The sequence below is a fragment of the Brachyistius frenatus genome, unplaced genomic scaffold (assembly GCF_029030835.1).
Source record: "Brachyistius frenatus isolate BFR_SWC_R1_liver_20210118 unplaced genomic scaffold, ASM2903083v1 Contig_14, whole genome shotgun sequence".
NCBI lineage: Eukaryota > Metazoa > Chordata > Actinopteri > Embiotocidae > Brachyistius > Brachyistius frenatus.
This window is the reverse complement of record NW_027210613.1, coordinates 2,261,609-2,280,431: the sequence shown is the minus strand read 5'-3', so window position 1 is coordinate 2,280,431 and position 18,823 is coordinate 2,261,609. Positions and strand designations below refer to the sequence as shown.

Below are 18,823 nucleotides of genomic sequence, written 5' to 3'. Positions count from 1 at the left end.
ACTTGCCTCAAGTTATGGAGTATAAAATACTGCGTTGGCTTCAGGATGGGACATTACAGATTAATAACTAAGACTATTATAAATGAGATTCACTGGACTATCTTGTACCTAATGGCGTAGTTAATCTTGACTGTTTTACCTGCAGCCATGATAAATGGGAAGCTTTTTTGAAGCACTGGCTAACATTGCCTCGAGCAGAGATAAGGACGTAATGCTGGGACAAAAAAAATAAGTGGATGGCAGCAGAACTTCAGGGACAACAAAAAATGTAATTGAAATAAACCAGTTGGGAAGTGTTGGTCAAACTACACATTTGCATCGTCACCCTAGCTTGGGTGAGCTTTGTTAACTGAAAGATGATGGCGCAAAATGAATATTCCAGTTTGCCCTTTAAATCCGTCTATGCTTTTGAAAGTGAAAGTGAACATTGCAGCAGTAAGCCATACAATACAGGTGTTCTGAAAGAAAAGCCCCCAAAAAAATCTTACGAGGAGAGGAAATTTCTTTACGGGACATCGTAAAGAATTTCCTCCCTTCTTGGAAAAGAACAGCCGTCTCGGTCTTAATTTATGTCTAATGAGATACAGGATTGTTTGAATGAAGATATTGTAAAAACAAAATCAAAGGCACTTTCTGAGAGCCCTCTTTGAGACAGCGAGTGGAAATAAGTGCACTGGAATCGTTGCATGTGTTTATTTTTTAGTGCACATGTTGAACTGATGAAACTGTATAGTTGTTTGACTTTACAAGAAAGGAGGACCCTTTCCCCGTGGCACTAGAGGTAACACTGCAGCTTAATGGGGTTTAAAAAGCACTATGTGCTCCACCCTGAGTCAATGGAGCGGAGCCTGTTAGTACCAACATGACTTTTTCAAAAACAACGTTTTTACTCATTTCCTTGAGGCACCTTGGGCCCACTCATCTTCCACTGGTTAATGAGTTCAAAGTCAGCTTTATAAAACATTTACAGAGACACCGAGGGGGGGCCTCGAGCTCCACCACATCACATGACCCCAGGTTAATTCCTCCTAATTATTATGCTTTGAGTGCTCTATCACTCTCCTTTTTCTTCAGCCCCTTCTCGGTCTATGTCCATCGGAAGCCCTCTCTAAGCAGGAGAACCAAAAAGCAAAAACCTTTCACCCGTACATACATCGCTCCTCAAAATGGAGTCACACACAACCCTGGACTCCGTAAGCTCAACACGCACACACACAGACGCACACACTGACTACATCACGCAGCTTCATCCAAACAGCCATCCAGAAAATGTTGGTGTCCTGTTAAATTTCACTGAATCCTTCAGGAGTTCGACAGAACCGTTTCCCACATCTATAATCAGCCATCCATCAGCCTGATGAGTCTGATGAGTGGGATGCTTTGAAGTGCTCTCTGGATACCATAACCAAACCGAGGGACTCTTGGAGATAATGAAATGACTGTTGTTAATGGAACAGTCATTAGTGCTGGAATGTCAGGCCTGACTTATAAAGTTAGGCAACATAAAGATGTCAGATCAGACAGTTGGGGTCAAATTACTTGACTGCAGTGACCATGGAGTCACTGGCTTCTCTGGTAATAGCTACAAATGATTGAGAGAAATCTAAATTTACTTGACTGCATCCTGTATTTCCAAAAATGCCATTAGGCCTGAGTAATACTATTTAATCCTTAAAGCTTTCATGGCATGCTCTCAGTAAAAAAAGGGTAATGGTTGAGAGCACTGATTATTCAACTGCAATCGCACTTTTTTTTTTTTTTTTTTTTATAACTCTGGATCCAAATAGGCAATGACTCCAATTTTTGGGGTCTGAGGCTGTCAAACTTACAGATCAACTAATAGCATAGTTCTGGTAAATGACTAACTATATGAATCCGTGAGGGGCTGTAGAAATTAGACAGGTTTCTGGATGATCAGTAAGTGTATCCCATTAGGAACAAGGGCGGAAGTTGAGAAGATTAATCCGAGCAGCCTCTGAGCTCCAAGGAATGCAGTGAAACTGCCAGTAACTGACTTCTGCGGGAGACAGAGCCGAGCGTGGTGGGGCAGTCGCAGGAGCTGTTGTGCGAGAGAGATAAATTCCAGGTCAGGAATGTCTCTGTTCCTGGGCCAAGCAGGGTGGATGGATGGAGGAGGAGATAGAAGGATGTGAGAAGGCAGATAGTGATGGAGAGAGGGATTGAATGAAAGAGGTGGAGGGAGAGGCAGAAGGAAGCAGGAAAGCAGGGCGAGATGACTGGAAAGGGAGGGTGGGAGGCAGAGTGATGAAAGGTAGGGTGGGGCGTAGGGAACAAGAAAAATAACAGTGGTGGAGAATATGAAAACATAGAAAGCAGCAGCAAACTGATAAACGCGTAATCAGGAAAAAGAAGGTTGAAATTAAGTGTGCATCCTTGCAAGCATCTGTGTACCTGAATGTATGTGAATGTTTCAGGATGTCGAAAATCTCTGTCAATTCACTGCCTCCTTCCTCCCTTTTATGGTAAAGCAACCATGACAATAGTCAAGACGGGGAATAGGGGGTTTGGTAACGCCTCTCTCGTTTCAGAATATGGGATGTTATCAACCGAGGCCGCTATCAATGCAGCATCAAAAGCACTTGTGGGCTGTGTCTGATCTGATCCAATATCCATCATGCTGGAGAGGGATTTAGATAAAGCCTCGCTGCTGAGGCTCAGATGTGCCAGAGACTGAGAAGCATTTTGTGTTTGTTTGTGTGTGGGTGTGATTTTTTTGGACAACATTTGAGGAGTAATGGAACAGCCGAAATGCAGGCCCACAAATGCAACTGTGTGTTAGTGTGAATGTAAACGGGCATGAGCTATTTATATATAAAGGGATGGAAAGAGGCAGGTGTTTTAGGGTAAAGAGAGACAGAAAGTGTAGTAGTAAGGAAGAGTTAATGTAATGCGTGTCCATATAACAGTATGACCAAAGGACATGGCAAAGGATAATACAAAAGCAAGAGGGGGTCAGATGAAGTCAGGTGACGGCAGCGGGGTTTTTCATGTCATTATAACACTTAGACAGCACAGAAGTGTTTCTTTGCCTTGTCTAACCTGAAAGAGTGAAAACAAAAATGTGCTGTAAATAATTAAAAGTTAATGTGAAAACATGAAATGTTATTTAATCACACCCGACTCTTCTCTGACACCGAGCTTGCGAAATTTGCAAAGTCACTAAACTCACTGAGTGCGTTATTTCTCCTCTCTGTTTCTCATGAAAAAAGATCAGAGCACAAAGCCTCATTTCAGCTGCTGCAGATTGTCTCTTCACTACTATCACTATCAGCTTTTGTTAATTAATGGTAAAAAAATTTAAGTAACTTAAAATAAAACTGGGCTATTGGTGGATTTGTAAGACGTCTGCAGTCTGTACACTGCCAAAGAATATTTACAAGGTAAAAGAAGCATCACTAGGTTGAATCGCCATTACTTCATAAAGTAAAAGTAGTTCCAATGAAAAGTGTTCAACTCACTGGTGTTCTGTAGATCATCCAAACGAACAGGACACGAGTTATAGCATTGTAAATACCGTTTTCTTCACCACACAACATCTCATGGATAGACACCACTATATGTAAGTGAGAACATTTTATATTTGAAATTTTTGGTGAAACACCGCATGAACAACTGGTTTCTCCGACGCGCTGATGACAAGCAGCCTTAAACGCTCTGGGAAGAGCGCGGCTATGAGTGCAAAGCTAGTGTGAAGTAATGAGAAGAAACGCTTCATTTTGCTGCTGTGAGAGTAAATTAGTGTCTCGCCAAGTCGGGCCGCCAAAAACGAAGTGTAAACACAGTCTTTCAGCTCTCAGGAGGGAAAAGATGATTACCTCACAATTACGAGACCACAGAGGAGAGAAGCCCCATTGCCTCAGTGACAGAAAGAGAGATTACAGGGTGGCAGCAGTACTAATGATGATGGGGGGAAAGAGAAAAAAAACTGCAGTTCATCCCAGAAGATACACAAAACTGCAAAACCAGCAGAAAATGTGTGGCACTTGGTGAATGCATTGGCAATGCTCTTCAAAATGAAAGATGAAGATGGGATGTCTAATTTGTTGAATGTCTGCTGCCGAGATACACGGTCTCTATTTCAGTAAAGCAGCATTATACTGCACACAGCCAGTGAATGTATCAATACTCGTCCTTACAAGGCCCGTCAAAGGATTTAATAATGTAAAAGATGATAAGTGCAACATAAACACTTTTATGTGTGACATGTTATGGCATGATATTTACTACCCGCACTGACCTCAATCATTTTAATAAAGGCTCACTGAGAATACACCTTTAAACCAAGACATGAGCAGCGCTACTGAATCGTTCCATTTCTTAAGTGTTGCGAAAAGCCATCCGTTTAATCCACACAAAGTCCAACGGACAGTATGTTCAGCATCTCTGCCCTCCGAACCATCTGTCTGTCTGTCTGTCTGCCTGCAGCTCCCAAAATTCTTAAAAGGAGAAAAGCCGCACGAACAGTCTTCAGCAGGCCGAGGGACAGCAGAAACTTACCAGATAAAAATAGTTGTCATGCAGGCTGAGCGGAGCGTGCCAGGAGGGAAAGAAAAAGACTTGAAGCATAAAAAAACACAGGGTGAGTGTGGACTGACAGATTTGACAGAATGGAAGTGAGTCTGCTCCGCGAGATGGGCGATTGACGGACATCTTGCTTTCTCGTGGATTAGCCTTCTAAGTGATTGGAGGCTGCTACTGTCTAACTCAACTAATTCATTCTCATTCACTAATGTGATGACTGAGGGAAAGTGACTTAATCTGACTCCATGATGTACCACACACAGACACTTTCAGACAACCTGATTAGTATACAAAGCCATGTTTTCATGCACTGATTACAGAAAGATAAAATGTTATGTTAACTTATAGGGAGAGTGCAAAACTAGATATAAATTCTGCTGTGCAAAGCTTAGCAGACATTAAATTATTTGACAGAGAATCTCCAAAAATATACAAGAATTTGATGTGGTGACCAAGGTCATCTGTCAGCTTTCAAAACACATTGAGGTCAAAAGGAGGGCAGAGGAAGGAGGAGATGCGGTAACAAGCTTTGCGATTATTGGGAGTCGTTTAGAGCAATGTCACAGTCATCACCTTTTATTCAGAAGGACAAGAGCAGTCCAAGAAATACCAAAATCCTCTCAATGTTACACACAAGGACAAGTTAACCTGATCTCAGCGAGGAACATGGACTGCATCGATGCTGTGAAGCAGACACGTAGAACAAAGCTTTATCATCTCCTCATGAATTCCACGGCCAGCAGTGCTCACTGCTGCAGGCAGGTAATTAGTTTGAACAGCAGGAAAGATCAAAGACTACACTTCCTGTCTCGCCCTCTGGTTGTGACCTCACAAGGGGAAGTCACAGATTTCACCGGGTGAGAGAACGTAAGATGAAGTATGAAGTTTTGCCAACAGGCTCAAAATCATTTCAGTTTGAATCACGGCAACTTACAGTTTTTTGGTAAGACAACAGAAAGAGCTTCATGAAAATACAAATAAAAACAGCTGCTTTTAGTGTCTGTCAGTAATCCATATTTTGCCTCATTCGGATATTGTGCAGCTTTTCATCTTGATAAAAGTCTGGTGAGTTTGACATGATTATGGGGCTGCATGGCCGCTTCATCTGTTAAGGACTGCGACAAAGAACGGGTTGAATAAGGCCACCATTTCACAGAAGTTAGGACTATCACATACTCAGGTTTATCATTTTCAGCTTCTCTTCCACTCACAGTGTCGGCTAAAGCCCTTATCTGACAAAGTGGAGTCCAAAGAGGACTGCAACAGATAGCATATCTGTGTGTGTGTGTGTGTGTGTGTGTGTGTGTGTGTGTGTGTGTGTGTGTGTGTGTGTGTGTGTGTGTGTGTGTGTGTGTGTGTGTGTGTGTGTGTGTGTGTGCCAGTTTTATCTGATGAACCAAGTCACTACTCGGCTAAGCCCTCCAACATGGAGGCAGGTAACTTTTGGATGCTTCTGACATTAACACTGCACAAACTGGTCTCACACAGTGAAAATAATCCACTGCTGAAGTGCCTTTGAGAAAAGACAAGGACGATGGCACAACTCATCAGGCTAAATCAGTCAAATCCCTCCCCCCCCCAAAAAAAAAACACAGAAGGCTATTATTATTGTACTAAAATTCTATCCTCCTTCTCAAAAATAATACATGAAATATTAAAACATATTTTGTGGCATGAAGTCAGGAGTCCCAGACAATGACAGGCTTCATGTCTGTGGGCTTTGTAGGTCTCCTCTCTGCACTGACTGAGGGATTAAAAGCCCATAGGATTTGACAGGCATTGGTTTTAGAGTGGTGCTTAAATCTGCATGTAGCTCTCACAACATATTTCATTGTACATGAGAGATAACTGAGAAAGCTCCGGTCGTGCCCAGCAAGCAACTTATCCGAGTGTTTGAAAGGACTGTGAATGTGCCTCATGGGTAACGCAAATACTGGCTTCCTGAACAATGACTCAGTTCCATTAAGTTACAATAAGTTTGTCCCTAAATGCTCCACCAGCAGTACTTCAGATGACTTTGCAAGAGAAACCAATCAAATATTAATATCAGGTCTACGGTGTCATTTCTTTGCTTCTCCATCCGAAGCTTTGTCACTAAAGGCATTTTCAGATCCAGGCCAAACTTTCCTGGCACAATCAACCGATCACATGATCCACATCAGCAAACAAGAGTGCAGCACTTGTCTGCACCCTAGAACCCCGGCGCTTATGCAAACCTCCACAATCAGGCCAAAGTGTCAAAAAAAAGGTGAAATTGGGACTGGTATTTCATTTCAAAAATGTGTCATACCAAGCGGTCTACTGCGATGTTTGTGGACTGACATTTTGAAGTCTCAATTTGTCATTTCAGTCGTCGCTATTTTGTTTTGTAGCCAGAAGTGACCATATTTATAGGAACTTGGGAGGAGCGAGCGATGGATCTGAGGACACTGAACCCGCCCACCTCTAGCGGAAACTTGACTGCGCAACAACCTAGTCAATTTAAACCAGGCACGCTCCAAAACATGCTGCTTTTTGATGCCTAATATCAAAATATTAATGGATCAGGAGGAGCAAATTTAGCTAATGACACCATAATGACAAAAAAAAAAAATGTTAAGACTTTGTATTCTATGGGAGAATTTGAATGAGAGTCTGAAGAGCCACTGGCTTTTTGGAGGCAGTTGTATTACACTTTACAGCACTTCCAAATAGGCTTCAATTTATGGACCCACAAGCTACACCCATTTATATATAGAGTCTTTGGTTCATACCCATCATCATAAAGGTATGGTTGCAGTTCATTACCATTTCTGCTTCTCTATTTTTGAACTCCAACCCTCTCAGATCCAAGCTGGTTTGGCAGCACTCCATACTTTCTGCCATACTTTAGATTAAATGGATCACACTGGCATGCGTACATCATCCCTTTCCTTATTCCTCTCTCCCGACATTCCAAGTGGAATACATCACCTGCACATGGCGGCCAAGGACGAGGCATACATCATCCTGTCAGGACAAGAGCCGAGGTAGAAAGGGGGGCATGGCAAACAAATGGCACTGCCCTCTGTCCTGAACAAGCAGCCTCCAAAGAGAGCGAGAGGGCGGCTGAAACCCATTCAGGCGAATCAAGCATATGTAAATTTGAATCAGAGAGAGAGAGTGTGTGTGAGAAAGAGACAGAAGGAAACTACTGCAGCCACTCAAGCACATTCTTAAGTGCACAAGACTAAGATGACCATCATATACCCCATAAGTTGCCAGATTTCAACTCTTCTTTAATTAGTTTTCGCTGGGTGACACTCAGTTCAACTAAAGGTAGAAGTATAAGCATCTACTTCACAGGCACTGCTGGTAAGAAATGAATAATAAGATGTGACCACTGATGGTAAAAACCCTCTGTCCACCCTCAACCTCCCTACAAACCCTGGCAGTGAAAAGTAACACGGCAATCAACTGAAAAGAGAAGACTGAACTTCCCAGATAAAGCAAAAATATAGTATGTGCATGCATACACACTCACAACACATAAATGCACAGAATTAGTATATTTTACGTGATAAATATTAATCATCTCTTTCCTAAAAAAGTAGGAAGACATTCTGCTCACGTCATTAGCTCGACTCAAACCGATGATATTGTGAGTAAACAGGATGAGCTTCAATAGATCAGACCCATGTACCTCTGTCTTCTTCCTTTTTGCATGACATGACTCTGTTAAGTAGAATAATAATGTCTACGTGATAGCCCTGCTGCTCAGTTATCCACTCTCCTTTTTCAATAGCTATCACTTTCGATGAGCAGTTTCTAATCCCTGGGGTCAAAGGGAAACTGTATCATCCATGTCGTTGGGCCCTTCACCCCTTTAACACAAGGCTACGGGCCATTAGAACTATAAGCTAAACAAATCCTCTTTTCTGCAGTAATCATCAACCAGAGGATCCACTCTGCACATCCGCTGGTTAACAGTCGTCATATCCTTTGCTTGCCAAGTTGTTTTGTTTTTCCCTACAATGATAAAAGATCCTTGATAGCATCCAACTGTCACATAACCTTTTCTAAAAATTGACATTCAAACAAGTCATACTAAAACACAAAAGGATGGTGGGAAATTTGCAGGGCGGAAAGATAAAAGGAGAACGGATGCATGAGGAAAGCTCAGTGCACCATACTGACACGTTTCCTGTTCCATTGTCTGTCATCATTCGGAGAGATGAACATCAGCCGACAAAGATATGAAACTTGTTCCCAATCACATCATTCAGAAGAGCTCATCTCTACTTATTGTTCTCTGGAGCTCAATGGCATTTTCCTCTGTAGGATTCACCCTCTTTACAGCCTCCGAGACAAGACACAAGCCAGTGGAATAAACGGCAGATCAGGCTGGATTTATACAAGTTTTAAATGAGAAATTGGCAACATAAGTTAAACTGACAACACAATGTAAGGGATATACATAAATACTACAACATTTGGTCTAGCAGCCACTCGAGCATTGTTTGTGTGACGGGCTACAATAAACTCTTATGAGAAACAGCTCTTTGGCAAAAAAGAAATACAAAATAAAAAATGCAGATCATTTTGTCTCTATTGTAAAGATGCATGTGCCACAAAATTAATAAGTTGGAGGTGGAACTGAGCAACAGTGAACACCAGCAGAGACCAAATGAAACTTCAGGATTTGTAGACCAGCAGACTGACTACAATTGACTAGAGAGAGAGAGCTGCTGCTGAGCCACCATGTGGATATCCACAGGTCCCTGATATCCTCCACAACCTGTGCTCTTACCTCCATACACAAGCTGGTCCAGGATAATACATCACTAACTCTATTTCAAACACTGACCGTTCCAAAATTATTGTGTGGTCATGTTAGGTGCCATTACCAGGCCAGTGTCAATGAAGAAAAAAACATCCGATCTGTGCAGAGTGGTTTTGTGGTTTACCAGCCTCCTTCACTGCCCGCTGTATCGTTCAGCTCTTTTCCAGCAGTGCCGGCTGGTATAGTTGTGGTTTACTGTTGGAGCCCAGTTATACAAGATGGTAATTGTGCATTACAAAAAAAAAAACCCCAAAAAACCCATCTTTTCCTAAACTGAAGTCACTTGTGCGCCACGTCTTTGAGATAAAGTTAGTTATAACACTTCATAACAGAAACACAGACTGCAGACTGAACTGGGTAAACTGGCAAAACAGACTCCGATAACAATGAAGTCATCTTAATAAAGAAGGAACACAATCAGACTAATTATCTACCAGTTTCTCCACACAACCCCGTCAAAGGTCTACGTGATTTATGAATGACACGCAATCAAAAAAACAAAAAAAAAAAGGCCTACAACTCAATAATCCACTAGCATCTCCTGCAAGACTGCAATTTTTAAATGTACTGGCTAAAGAGCCTCAATACACCAAACCACAGGCTGGCAAACCACTCAGCTGTTGGTAGATGCCTGTGGCCAAACGTGGCCTGCAGATTTTGTGATGTGTGCAGCTCTGTTGGCACTAATCTATCCCTACCGGCGACCATTTAGCCAACTAAGTATGAATTCATCCAAAAGAGATTTCATTAATTTAGAGAGATTTTAGTCTACCATCATCATCTCTTGTCCTTTTTATCACAGGCAAAAACACCAATGCAATGCTAACCTCTTCAGGGCAATTTGTTACTTTTTGTCAGACATATTAGATCAAATAGTACCCTTACAAACATGTAGTTAGATAATTAGATGTTTCCATCTCTGTGATACTTTCTGGAATATAAATACAGGCCAAGGACTACTTGTTCTCTCACCCAGCCACAGACTTTCTCTACATGGACGTCAGCCATCGTCTCCTCGTTGACCTTGATCTTGGCGTTTTGCTCAAGTGCAACTTGTGTCTGAAGGCCTGATTTGACATCAAGTGTTTGATCAGTTTGTCCGTACCACTGGCGTTTCTCCCACATCATCGTCGTGTCATTGCCCTCCAGGTGATTTATGTTGCTATGCCAAGGTGTTGTAGAGACTATGTGCAGGTACAATTGGAGCATATGTTTACCTCCTTTAAAATGTGCATCGCAGCTATGGGGGTTGAATGTGTTTCTAAATGACGGTTAGATATAGCTGAGACATACTGGAACAAATCAGTGAATGGCTCAATCATTTCTTTCTTTTTAATAATGCTTAGCAAATGTACATTTTGTGACTTTTCAACTCCATAGGGAAATCTAGCTTTTAGATGGGCTTCATCTCAAAGCACTCTGAACAAAGAAATGGCTAAAGAACAAATGGTGCTACTCTGAACAACTAGACAGGGAGGCCATTTAAAGGGAAGAAAAAAAAACACCCAGATCCAATGTGCTGAAATGGTAGATAAGATGTTGGAGGGGGGGGGGCATTTATAGTTAATGTGCAGGAACTCGGAGATCGACCATCCTCCCCCAACGATTATCATTTTCCCCAAGCTCTGTAAAGCCTGCATCAACTTGGCTAGCAGCCCTCTGCCAGGGGCTTTGGCCAATACTGAGGATTAAAACCCTGCAAGTCTATAAATACACCTAGCAGACCAACGTCAGCATCCACCTCACCTCTTACTGCTGTGTTTTTCTCTTTCCTGCCTCTCTCTTCTACCTTCTCCCTCCATCTTCTGGCTTCTCACACTCTCACGGTTTGCCCTCTTTGTGTTCGTATCCCCCCCCTCCACCCCTCCAACTTCCTCTCAGTTTGCTTCCCACTCTTCTGTGACTCTCCCTCATCTCGCGCTCCATCCCGCTCGTACTCTCTCGCTTGGCAGGGCCTCTTAATTGGAAACAAGCTGTGAGAGGGCTTTCAGTTTGAGGTTAAAATTGCATCTGACCTGCCTCCTGCTGTATCTTTTCTTCTCTCTTTTGGCTGTATTACAAGCTGGTACACAGTGGCTGAGTGCAGATATATAAAGGACAATGTGATGAAGAGGGAAGCAGAAAGTTGACTCTAACCACTGACTGGAAACAGCAGGGACATGACAGATAACCAAGTAAAATGGGACCTTACTAAGTTTGCTTGGAAAATAAAGAAAGACTATAGAACAGAAGATAAAACTTGGCATTTTAAATCCTTGAACAACATAACCTGCTTCATTCACAAAACTTTTCAAACGAGATGTGCATAATCAGGGAACCAAGAGAGGGATTAAGCAGAATTTAGGGCTTTTGCATTCTTTCTGGCCACAGATCTTTTTACAAATGAAAAATACAATGAATCTCTTGACATGATTTTTTTTTTTTCAATCTATTGTGAGCACTGCCAACAGCGCCTTGACATGAAATGTTGAAATGCAAGTCTGTCTCACGGAGAGTACAGCGCAAGTAATATTCATCTGAGAAGAAAAGGATTCAGGAATGCCAGAAACATTTCCTTTGCTTGAGAGCTTCAAGCTAACTGGCCGAGCCCCACCTTTGATCGCCACTAACGACTTGAGCTTGTTAAAAGGAGATTATTTTGTTTAGATTAGTTGCAGTGCCCTAACAAGCCACAGTGTTTCAAGATTAGACAGAAGAGGCGTCCAATACAAAGCACAATTAAAAGATAAACAAAACTTTACAACGACGACTGTGTAAAATCCAATGTGATGTCCAGATGTCTTTAACATTTTCCCTCAAACAGCCTATGCGTGTTATATGCACATAAAAAAACAACAACAGGCCAACATCTGGAGGAGAAAGTCTCAACTATTACGCTAAAATGACATGGCCATTACATGGTAATTATGGTGAGAGGCTGCATTCGGTCTGTCACAACTTCCTTGTTGTCAGTGGGAGAGGATAAAAGGGATTTGTTGCACAAAGGGCCACAGCCTGGCACAGAAACTATTACTTCCACCCAGTTAGACCACAGACTGCACTGTCTGACCCACAGTGCTGTGGAACAGGACAGTGCACCTCATTCACAATCATACATCAACCTCCACAGAGAAGTCGGTACGAACCAAAGATGGTGCAAATCAGCATTTTTTTTTTTTTTTTACAACATGTTCAGTCACAACAAATTGGAGGATGTACAGACAGAACCAACGCAGACACCATCTGATGACAAAAGTTACGTGAAGAATTTACGTGAAGCTAACCCTACTGTAATCGCAGACAAGGAAAGTGTAAGACCTGCTTAACTCCCTCGGAAAGCGGTGCACAGCTGGGGATGTAGAGCAGGTCTAGACACGACTACCGTCCCAAAATAATTCTGCATTTTGGGAACTGATGAATCTGCCCTGTATTGATAACTAGAGCAATAACAAGAACCCAGGAAGCCATTCATTAATAAAGACCAATACAGCAGGAGCGCTAGGGAAGATCTCATTTGTCAAAGCAACCCCCAGTATAAAGAATACAAGCGCCCATAACAATGTCAAACACTTTCGGGAGGATTATTTACACTGATTACATTTGATATTATGGGACTGACCGCACCTGGAGCACCCTTACATTATGTTTCACAACAGATAAAGAACCTGAGGAGACAAAATATGATTTATAATTAATGAATCTGTGCCGTCAACACGGCTAGTGGGCCATGATGCCAAGTGATTTATGAAAATACTAAACCAGATTTTGATGGACATTGATTCTTTTCAGCCAGACACAACCTTTAACAACAGGAGGGCTATTATTGCAAACCCAAATAAAGAAGCGGAGCAGCTACACACTGAGCTTCATAAAATCACTGTACACTGCAGGATATTTTTACCAGATCCGCCGCAAACAAACTTCTTATAAAAAATGTATATCTGGCTGAGAAATGCACTCTTCACTTTGCCTCCTCCCTGTACACAAACCACGGATGACATGTATAAGGAAGCTGCTTTCCCTACCAGACGGCCTCTAACTTCTGTAAACAACTCCTTTTAAATGTCCATATATGAAATTGTATATAAAGTTGCAAAATAATTTCAGACAATGTGGTGATCATGAAATAATTACATTAAAAACGTTAAGGTAGCGCATCAGTTTACACATATTGGCATCAATCCACACGACGGAAAACAGAAAAGAATATAAATGAGAATATCTATATTGTGAATCTGGCTGCATCAACTAATTCACATATATCCTGACAGAGAAAGAAGTGGGACTGAACCAGGATTTAGACAAGGCCATCTCCGTTTCTCTTCTCTCCAGGTCTTTTGTTCACTCTCGCTCTAATTACAAACATGAAAAACTAGTTTCGATGTACATGTGTTAAGACATGTCAGTAACAATTATCAGTCAATTGGCATTTATAGACATGCACAAGAGAATTTAACACTTAACCCAAAATAGCTAGCAAACAGGGAAAACTGACAGGGTCTCATGACACACACACACACACACACAAACAAACAAACACAAACGCTGTGTCAGCAGATTGTGTCCTGTATTGAGCCGGCTGCAGGGTAAAGTTGAGGTGAGGATGGAGAAACCAGGTCCTGTCAGATTGCACATCACAGCACTGACGGATGGAAAAGGGACTGCAAGAAGGAGTCACATTTAATATTGTCAGGGGACAAAAATAGCTTCAATTGTTGAAAGTCAATCTGATGGTCAATCCAGTTTGAGATTCAAACAATTGCATGCGAGACGTCTTCATCATGCATTTTGGCTAACTGGACCATAAAGTGATTACAATCAGATCCTGGAGTGAACACAACCGTAAGTTCATGCGTGGCAGCATGATAAAAGATGGCCTCATCTAGGCCCAGTTTGTCATTTTATGTTTTAAACTGTAATGTTTGCTAATTGCTATTTGAGTCCAAGACATTTTTTTAATCACCATATTGTTTTGGGTGACATACAGTAAGTTGACTAGATGAAATATTACAAGACTTCTGCAGTGGATTGGCGATCAAGACCAATCCTGTTGACCGACAGTGGTGTGGCTTACCGAGGATGTACTGAGTAAGAAGCACTGAACATACAGTGACCATGCAATGAAACTAAGCTGGCAAAGGCTGGGGAGATATTCAAAGCTTGTTTTTTCCCCAATGCTACTTAATGACTGGAGGATTAATTTTTCCTTTGGGTTATGGCTCTGGTGCCACCCATCTCACTGTGTGAAATCCCTCCCTGGCAGCGAGCAGTGAGCTGGCAAAGAGTGGCAGAGAGAGCAGATAGTTCATGTCTTAAGAGTGACACGTTGTCCGCTGAGTGAGTGAATGAACCTCACGAGTGCCAAGATGACACTTTCCTACACTGTCAGACTGTAACCATGTGATTCCTGTGAGCATCGACGGTAAACATACACTTCAAGCATCGTGGTATGGAAACGCATCAGAACCAGCTGATGATTTAAAGGGCAGGAAGGAAACACCCCAGAGTCTTTGTCGCTGTTAAACATGCTGCCGCCAGGTTTCGTAGCTGACCCCACTCTGAAAAGATCTGCCACCCAAACTAACAACATGGTAAAGAGTTGACGTGGGGGTCAATCATAGCAAGACCCCCAAACAACGGAGGGGTCACGCAGGACACGGGTTGGGGCCAGGGCATTCCTGGCTGATGCAGTTGGGTTTGTCTGGGAAATGACTGAGCAAACAGGGGCCAGAGTGGCTTCCCCTTTCTGGCACCACAGCTTTGTCCCCACTAATCCGCTCCAAAGAGCCACAGTCAAACACCCAGCGCCATACAGTCACCAATAACAACACAGCACAGTCTGGGGGGACACGAAATGAATCCCACTGGCCAAAGCTGGGAGACAGACGCCAGTTTGCTCATCAGATTTGAGCACAGAAAACAGTTTGGCTTAGCTGAAGGACTGGGTGATGAACACGGAGCAACTTTCTGAGCTGTGCAACACTGCCTTTGTCGGGGACAGGGAGAAGTTACAGACAGCCAAATCAAGCATTAGCATCTTTGATCATAAAAAAAGAAATATTCTTCCAGTGAGTGTCAGGAGTCATAATACATTGACAGGGAGATTGAGATGTCGAGAGCAAGAGGGAAAAAGAGAATCGTGGATTCATCCACCACTAAATAGCTAGCTGTATAGAAAGATGGAGATATGAACTAAATGACATTAAAACCGTGCTTCTTGTGGCTGACATTAAACAGCAACTCTAACGATCTGTGCCTGGTGATGTTTAATTTGGTAAATAAAGAGAATATTTAAGTTACAGCTCACTTTTGTTCACTGAACGGCGGCACTCTGAAGTTCAAAATGGACAAGAATCAAATCGAGGAAACGTGAGCTTGACACCAACGTCCGTGTTTGGAAACACTCGAATGACTGTTCCTCATCGCTGGGAAGTGTCACGACAAACTATCTTTGTGACTTTTATGACTGTGAGGAAATTTATACAGCATAACAACAAATAGAAGAAACTCAAACATGGAAGCAATGACACCAAATGTATGAGGAAGCACATCAAGAAACCAAGAAGACTCGTGACAGTTTAACGTACTACTGTGTGATGTGCCTACAGCAGTCTATAGTTAAAGAGACCATCCTGAAAAATGAGTGAGCAGTTACACTTAACATCTACTTTATCATTTCTGCAGTTGGATGACTGCATGGATGAAAACATGACAGTGGAGTAGGACCTACACCAGACCTAAACATGCGAGTGCTGTGAAGTCCATTGGACAGTTGGAAAGTACTTACTTGTCATATTCTGTGTTGTCTTTGTCACAGCGTGCATCTTTGTGCTTCTGCCAGTCCTTCCCATGCTTACAGGTGGTGAGGAGGACCACATCCTCTGAGTTATGAACATGATATAAAGCATTCCTAGTGTCTGAACCTATTCCAGTCAGGTACCTTTTCCCCTTAAAAACAAGCATGTACTTCCTAAAAGGGGGGATTGTGTTGTGTTTCAGATAGCCTCGTTCCCCTCCTGTCCTGGGGTGATCTTTAGAGAAGAGCGGGATAGAAACGTCAAAGTTGGGCCGGAAATTCTCCGTGCTGATGCTGGCTTTGGCCAACATGGCGAGGCCGATGTCAAAGCCCAGGTCCTCTGTGTAGTCTGGCCAGGTGCCGGAGTACAGGTTAAAGATGATGTGGTTTTTCCCCCCGCTCCACAGAAGGAGGCTCTGGATCTTTGCTTTCAAGTTGTGTACATACTGGGGCGAGAGCTGGTCCCGGTCCAGAGTGTCCAAACTCAGGACAAACAGGCATGCCTGTCCTGGGTCGGCTGTGTAGAACCTGGACGCTTGGATAGAGGACAAGATGTTCTGATAGCTGTCCGACAGCTTTTCCCCTTTCTGCTGGGGGTACACGTAAACTTTAAATCCATTCCTCTCACACAGGGAGAAGTCAAAGCAGGACTCCATCCTGCAGCGTTTCCCGGTGTAAAGGCCCGAGTTAGTGTCCCTCTTCTGCCTCGGAGACATGTGCTCGTTGAGATCATCGCTCCGGTCCTGCTCCCAGGGGCTGAAACGCTGCAGGTAGCCCGGCAGGCGACGCCACCGCGCCCCGGGGTGATGACCGGCGAGGCTCCGCTCATCGCGCCGGTTGGGACCCCGTCTGGACAGCGGGACTTGTATCCCCCCAAAGCAAAACAACAGAACGAGACACGCACCGGCGGAGAACAGAATTAAGTATCGTTTTTTGGCCTGCATGTGTCCTCCGATCTGGGATAAGATGTCCGGCAATAAATCCAAGAAGTCCCGAAGTTTTGGTTTCACCACGTCCTGCGGGAGCGTTCCGCCATCTTCCCCCGGGCTGCGCGCTCACGTCTCCCTCCTTCTGCTTCAGATGCCTTTCACAAGTCCGGGAACTGATCCACCGCATGTGGGCGATTTTATAATGTCCATCCACCTCCCGTCTCCTCGTCGATAAGACTATCGATTAACTGGCAGCCGGTTTCCCCGGACAACAGAGAGCGACCCTGAGCGCTGCGGTCTGGGCATCTGAAGTCGCACCCTACTTCCCTTTGTACCGAGCAGCCTTCAGTGAGCGATCATTTTAACTATCCGGCTCCGACCCAAACAGACGAATGACGACACACACACACACACACACACACACACAGAGAGAGTACAAACTTGAGCGGTGTTAAAGCGGCGGCTCGGGGCTGACTTGTTGCCCGGACAGTTAACTATCGTCCCCGCTGGAAATTAGGAGCCAAAGCGGGCACCGGAGCTCTTCTTCACGTTCAACGTATCCGGTTTGACGCGCCGCCGCCGCCGCCACATTTATATTTATATTTATATTTCACTCGCTGCTCCGACACACACACACACACACACACACACACACACACACACACACACACGAGCAGCTGTTCGTGGACCCGACGAGGAGGAAACCTGCAGCCGACGGAGCTAGCTGGCGAGCTAACGGACAAGCTAGTTGGCGAAAACATTCCCGGTTAGCTTGTTAGCTTCGCGGTCGCATCAAAGAGGCTTTGGAAGTAAACAACAACAACAACAACAACAACAACAACAACAACAACACGTCCCTCCGGAACTTATCCTCACGGAAACCGACAGACGAATTCCTCCGTGAATTTCTCCACTCGTGTAAAGTGTTCAAGTGGTGTCTCTCTCTCTCTCTCTCTCTCTCTCACACACACTCTCTCCCTCTCTCTCTCTCTCTCTCTCCCTCTCTCTCTCTCTCTCTCTCTCTCTCACACACACACACACACACACACACCAGTGCGGGAGCGACGGTGAGGAGCCAGGCGGAGCTACACGTCCGTCCCACCAGGACGACTGATGATGACGACGTGACGTCCTTCCCCGGCGCGCGGTGCCTTCCTATTGGCTCCTGACACATCCGAGGTGGGCGGGGCTTCCGGTGCAAACCATTCACATCCAGAAAAGAACCGGGCGAGGAAAGGAAAGGTAGTAGTCCCTTACTGAGACTCACCACGGTGTGTGTGTGTGTGTGTGTGTGTGAGAAGAAATTGTGTTTCGCCTATTGAACCATATCAGAAAACATAAAGAGGAAGGTTTTGTTTTTTTTTTCCTAAATGCAGATTTTATTGGCTCGTTAAATTGGGAATAACTAATTATTTAATTAAGTATAAATAACTACTTCAATGGATTTCAAAAGGAAAATTTGACTAAATAATAGCGCAGGACTTTTACATTGGTCCGTTAAGGCCCAAATTTAACAAGGTCACAACAAAGCAGATTAAACCCAACACCACCAGATAAATCTCTCCAATTCACAGGATACCGTTTTAAAATCTGGTGTCTGGTGAGACAGTCCCGTGAAAGCCAAATAAATGTGGCCGGGCCTAGTCCATGTGCACCACACTTGCGCTGGCTGAAATGGCTAACTTCTTGTTTAGCCCAATGCTGACTTGAATGGGAATAAAATAATTCAATCAGTGGATCAAATTCTATTTGTGAGATTAGTCATTTCGCAGTATT

General features: G+C 43.5%; 1 protein-coding gene across 1 annotated transcript in view; it reads right to left on the bottom strand.

Annotated features, from left to right (window-relative positions):
- LOC138617841 (exostosin-1a-like) overlaps positions 1 to 17,686 on the bottom strand; it is a 37,434-nt gene extending 19,748 nt beyond the window's left edge. The window contains exon 1 of the mRNA XM_069693153.1: positions 16,110 to 17,686. Within this exon, the coding sequence (XP_069549254.1) occupies positions 16,110 to 17,062 (953 nt within the window). The 5' untranslated portion in view covers positions 17,063 to 17,686. The remainder of the gene's footprint in view (positions 1 to 16,109) is intronic.
- Between the last annotated feature and the right edge of the window lie 1,137 nt (positions 17,687 to 18,823).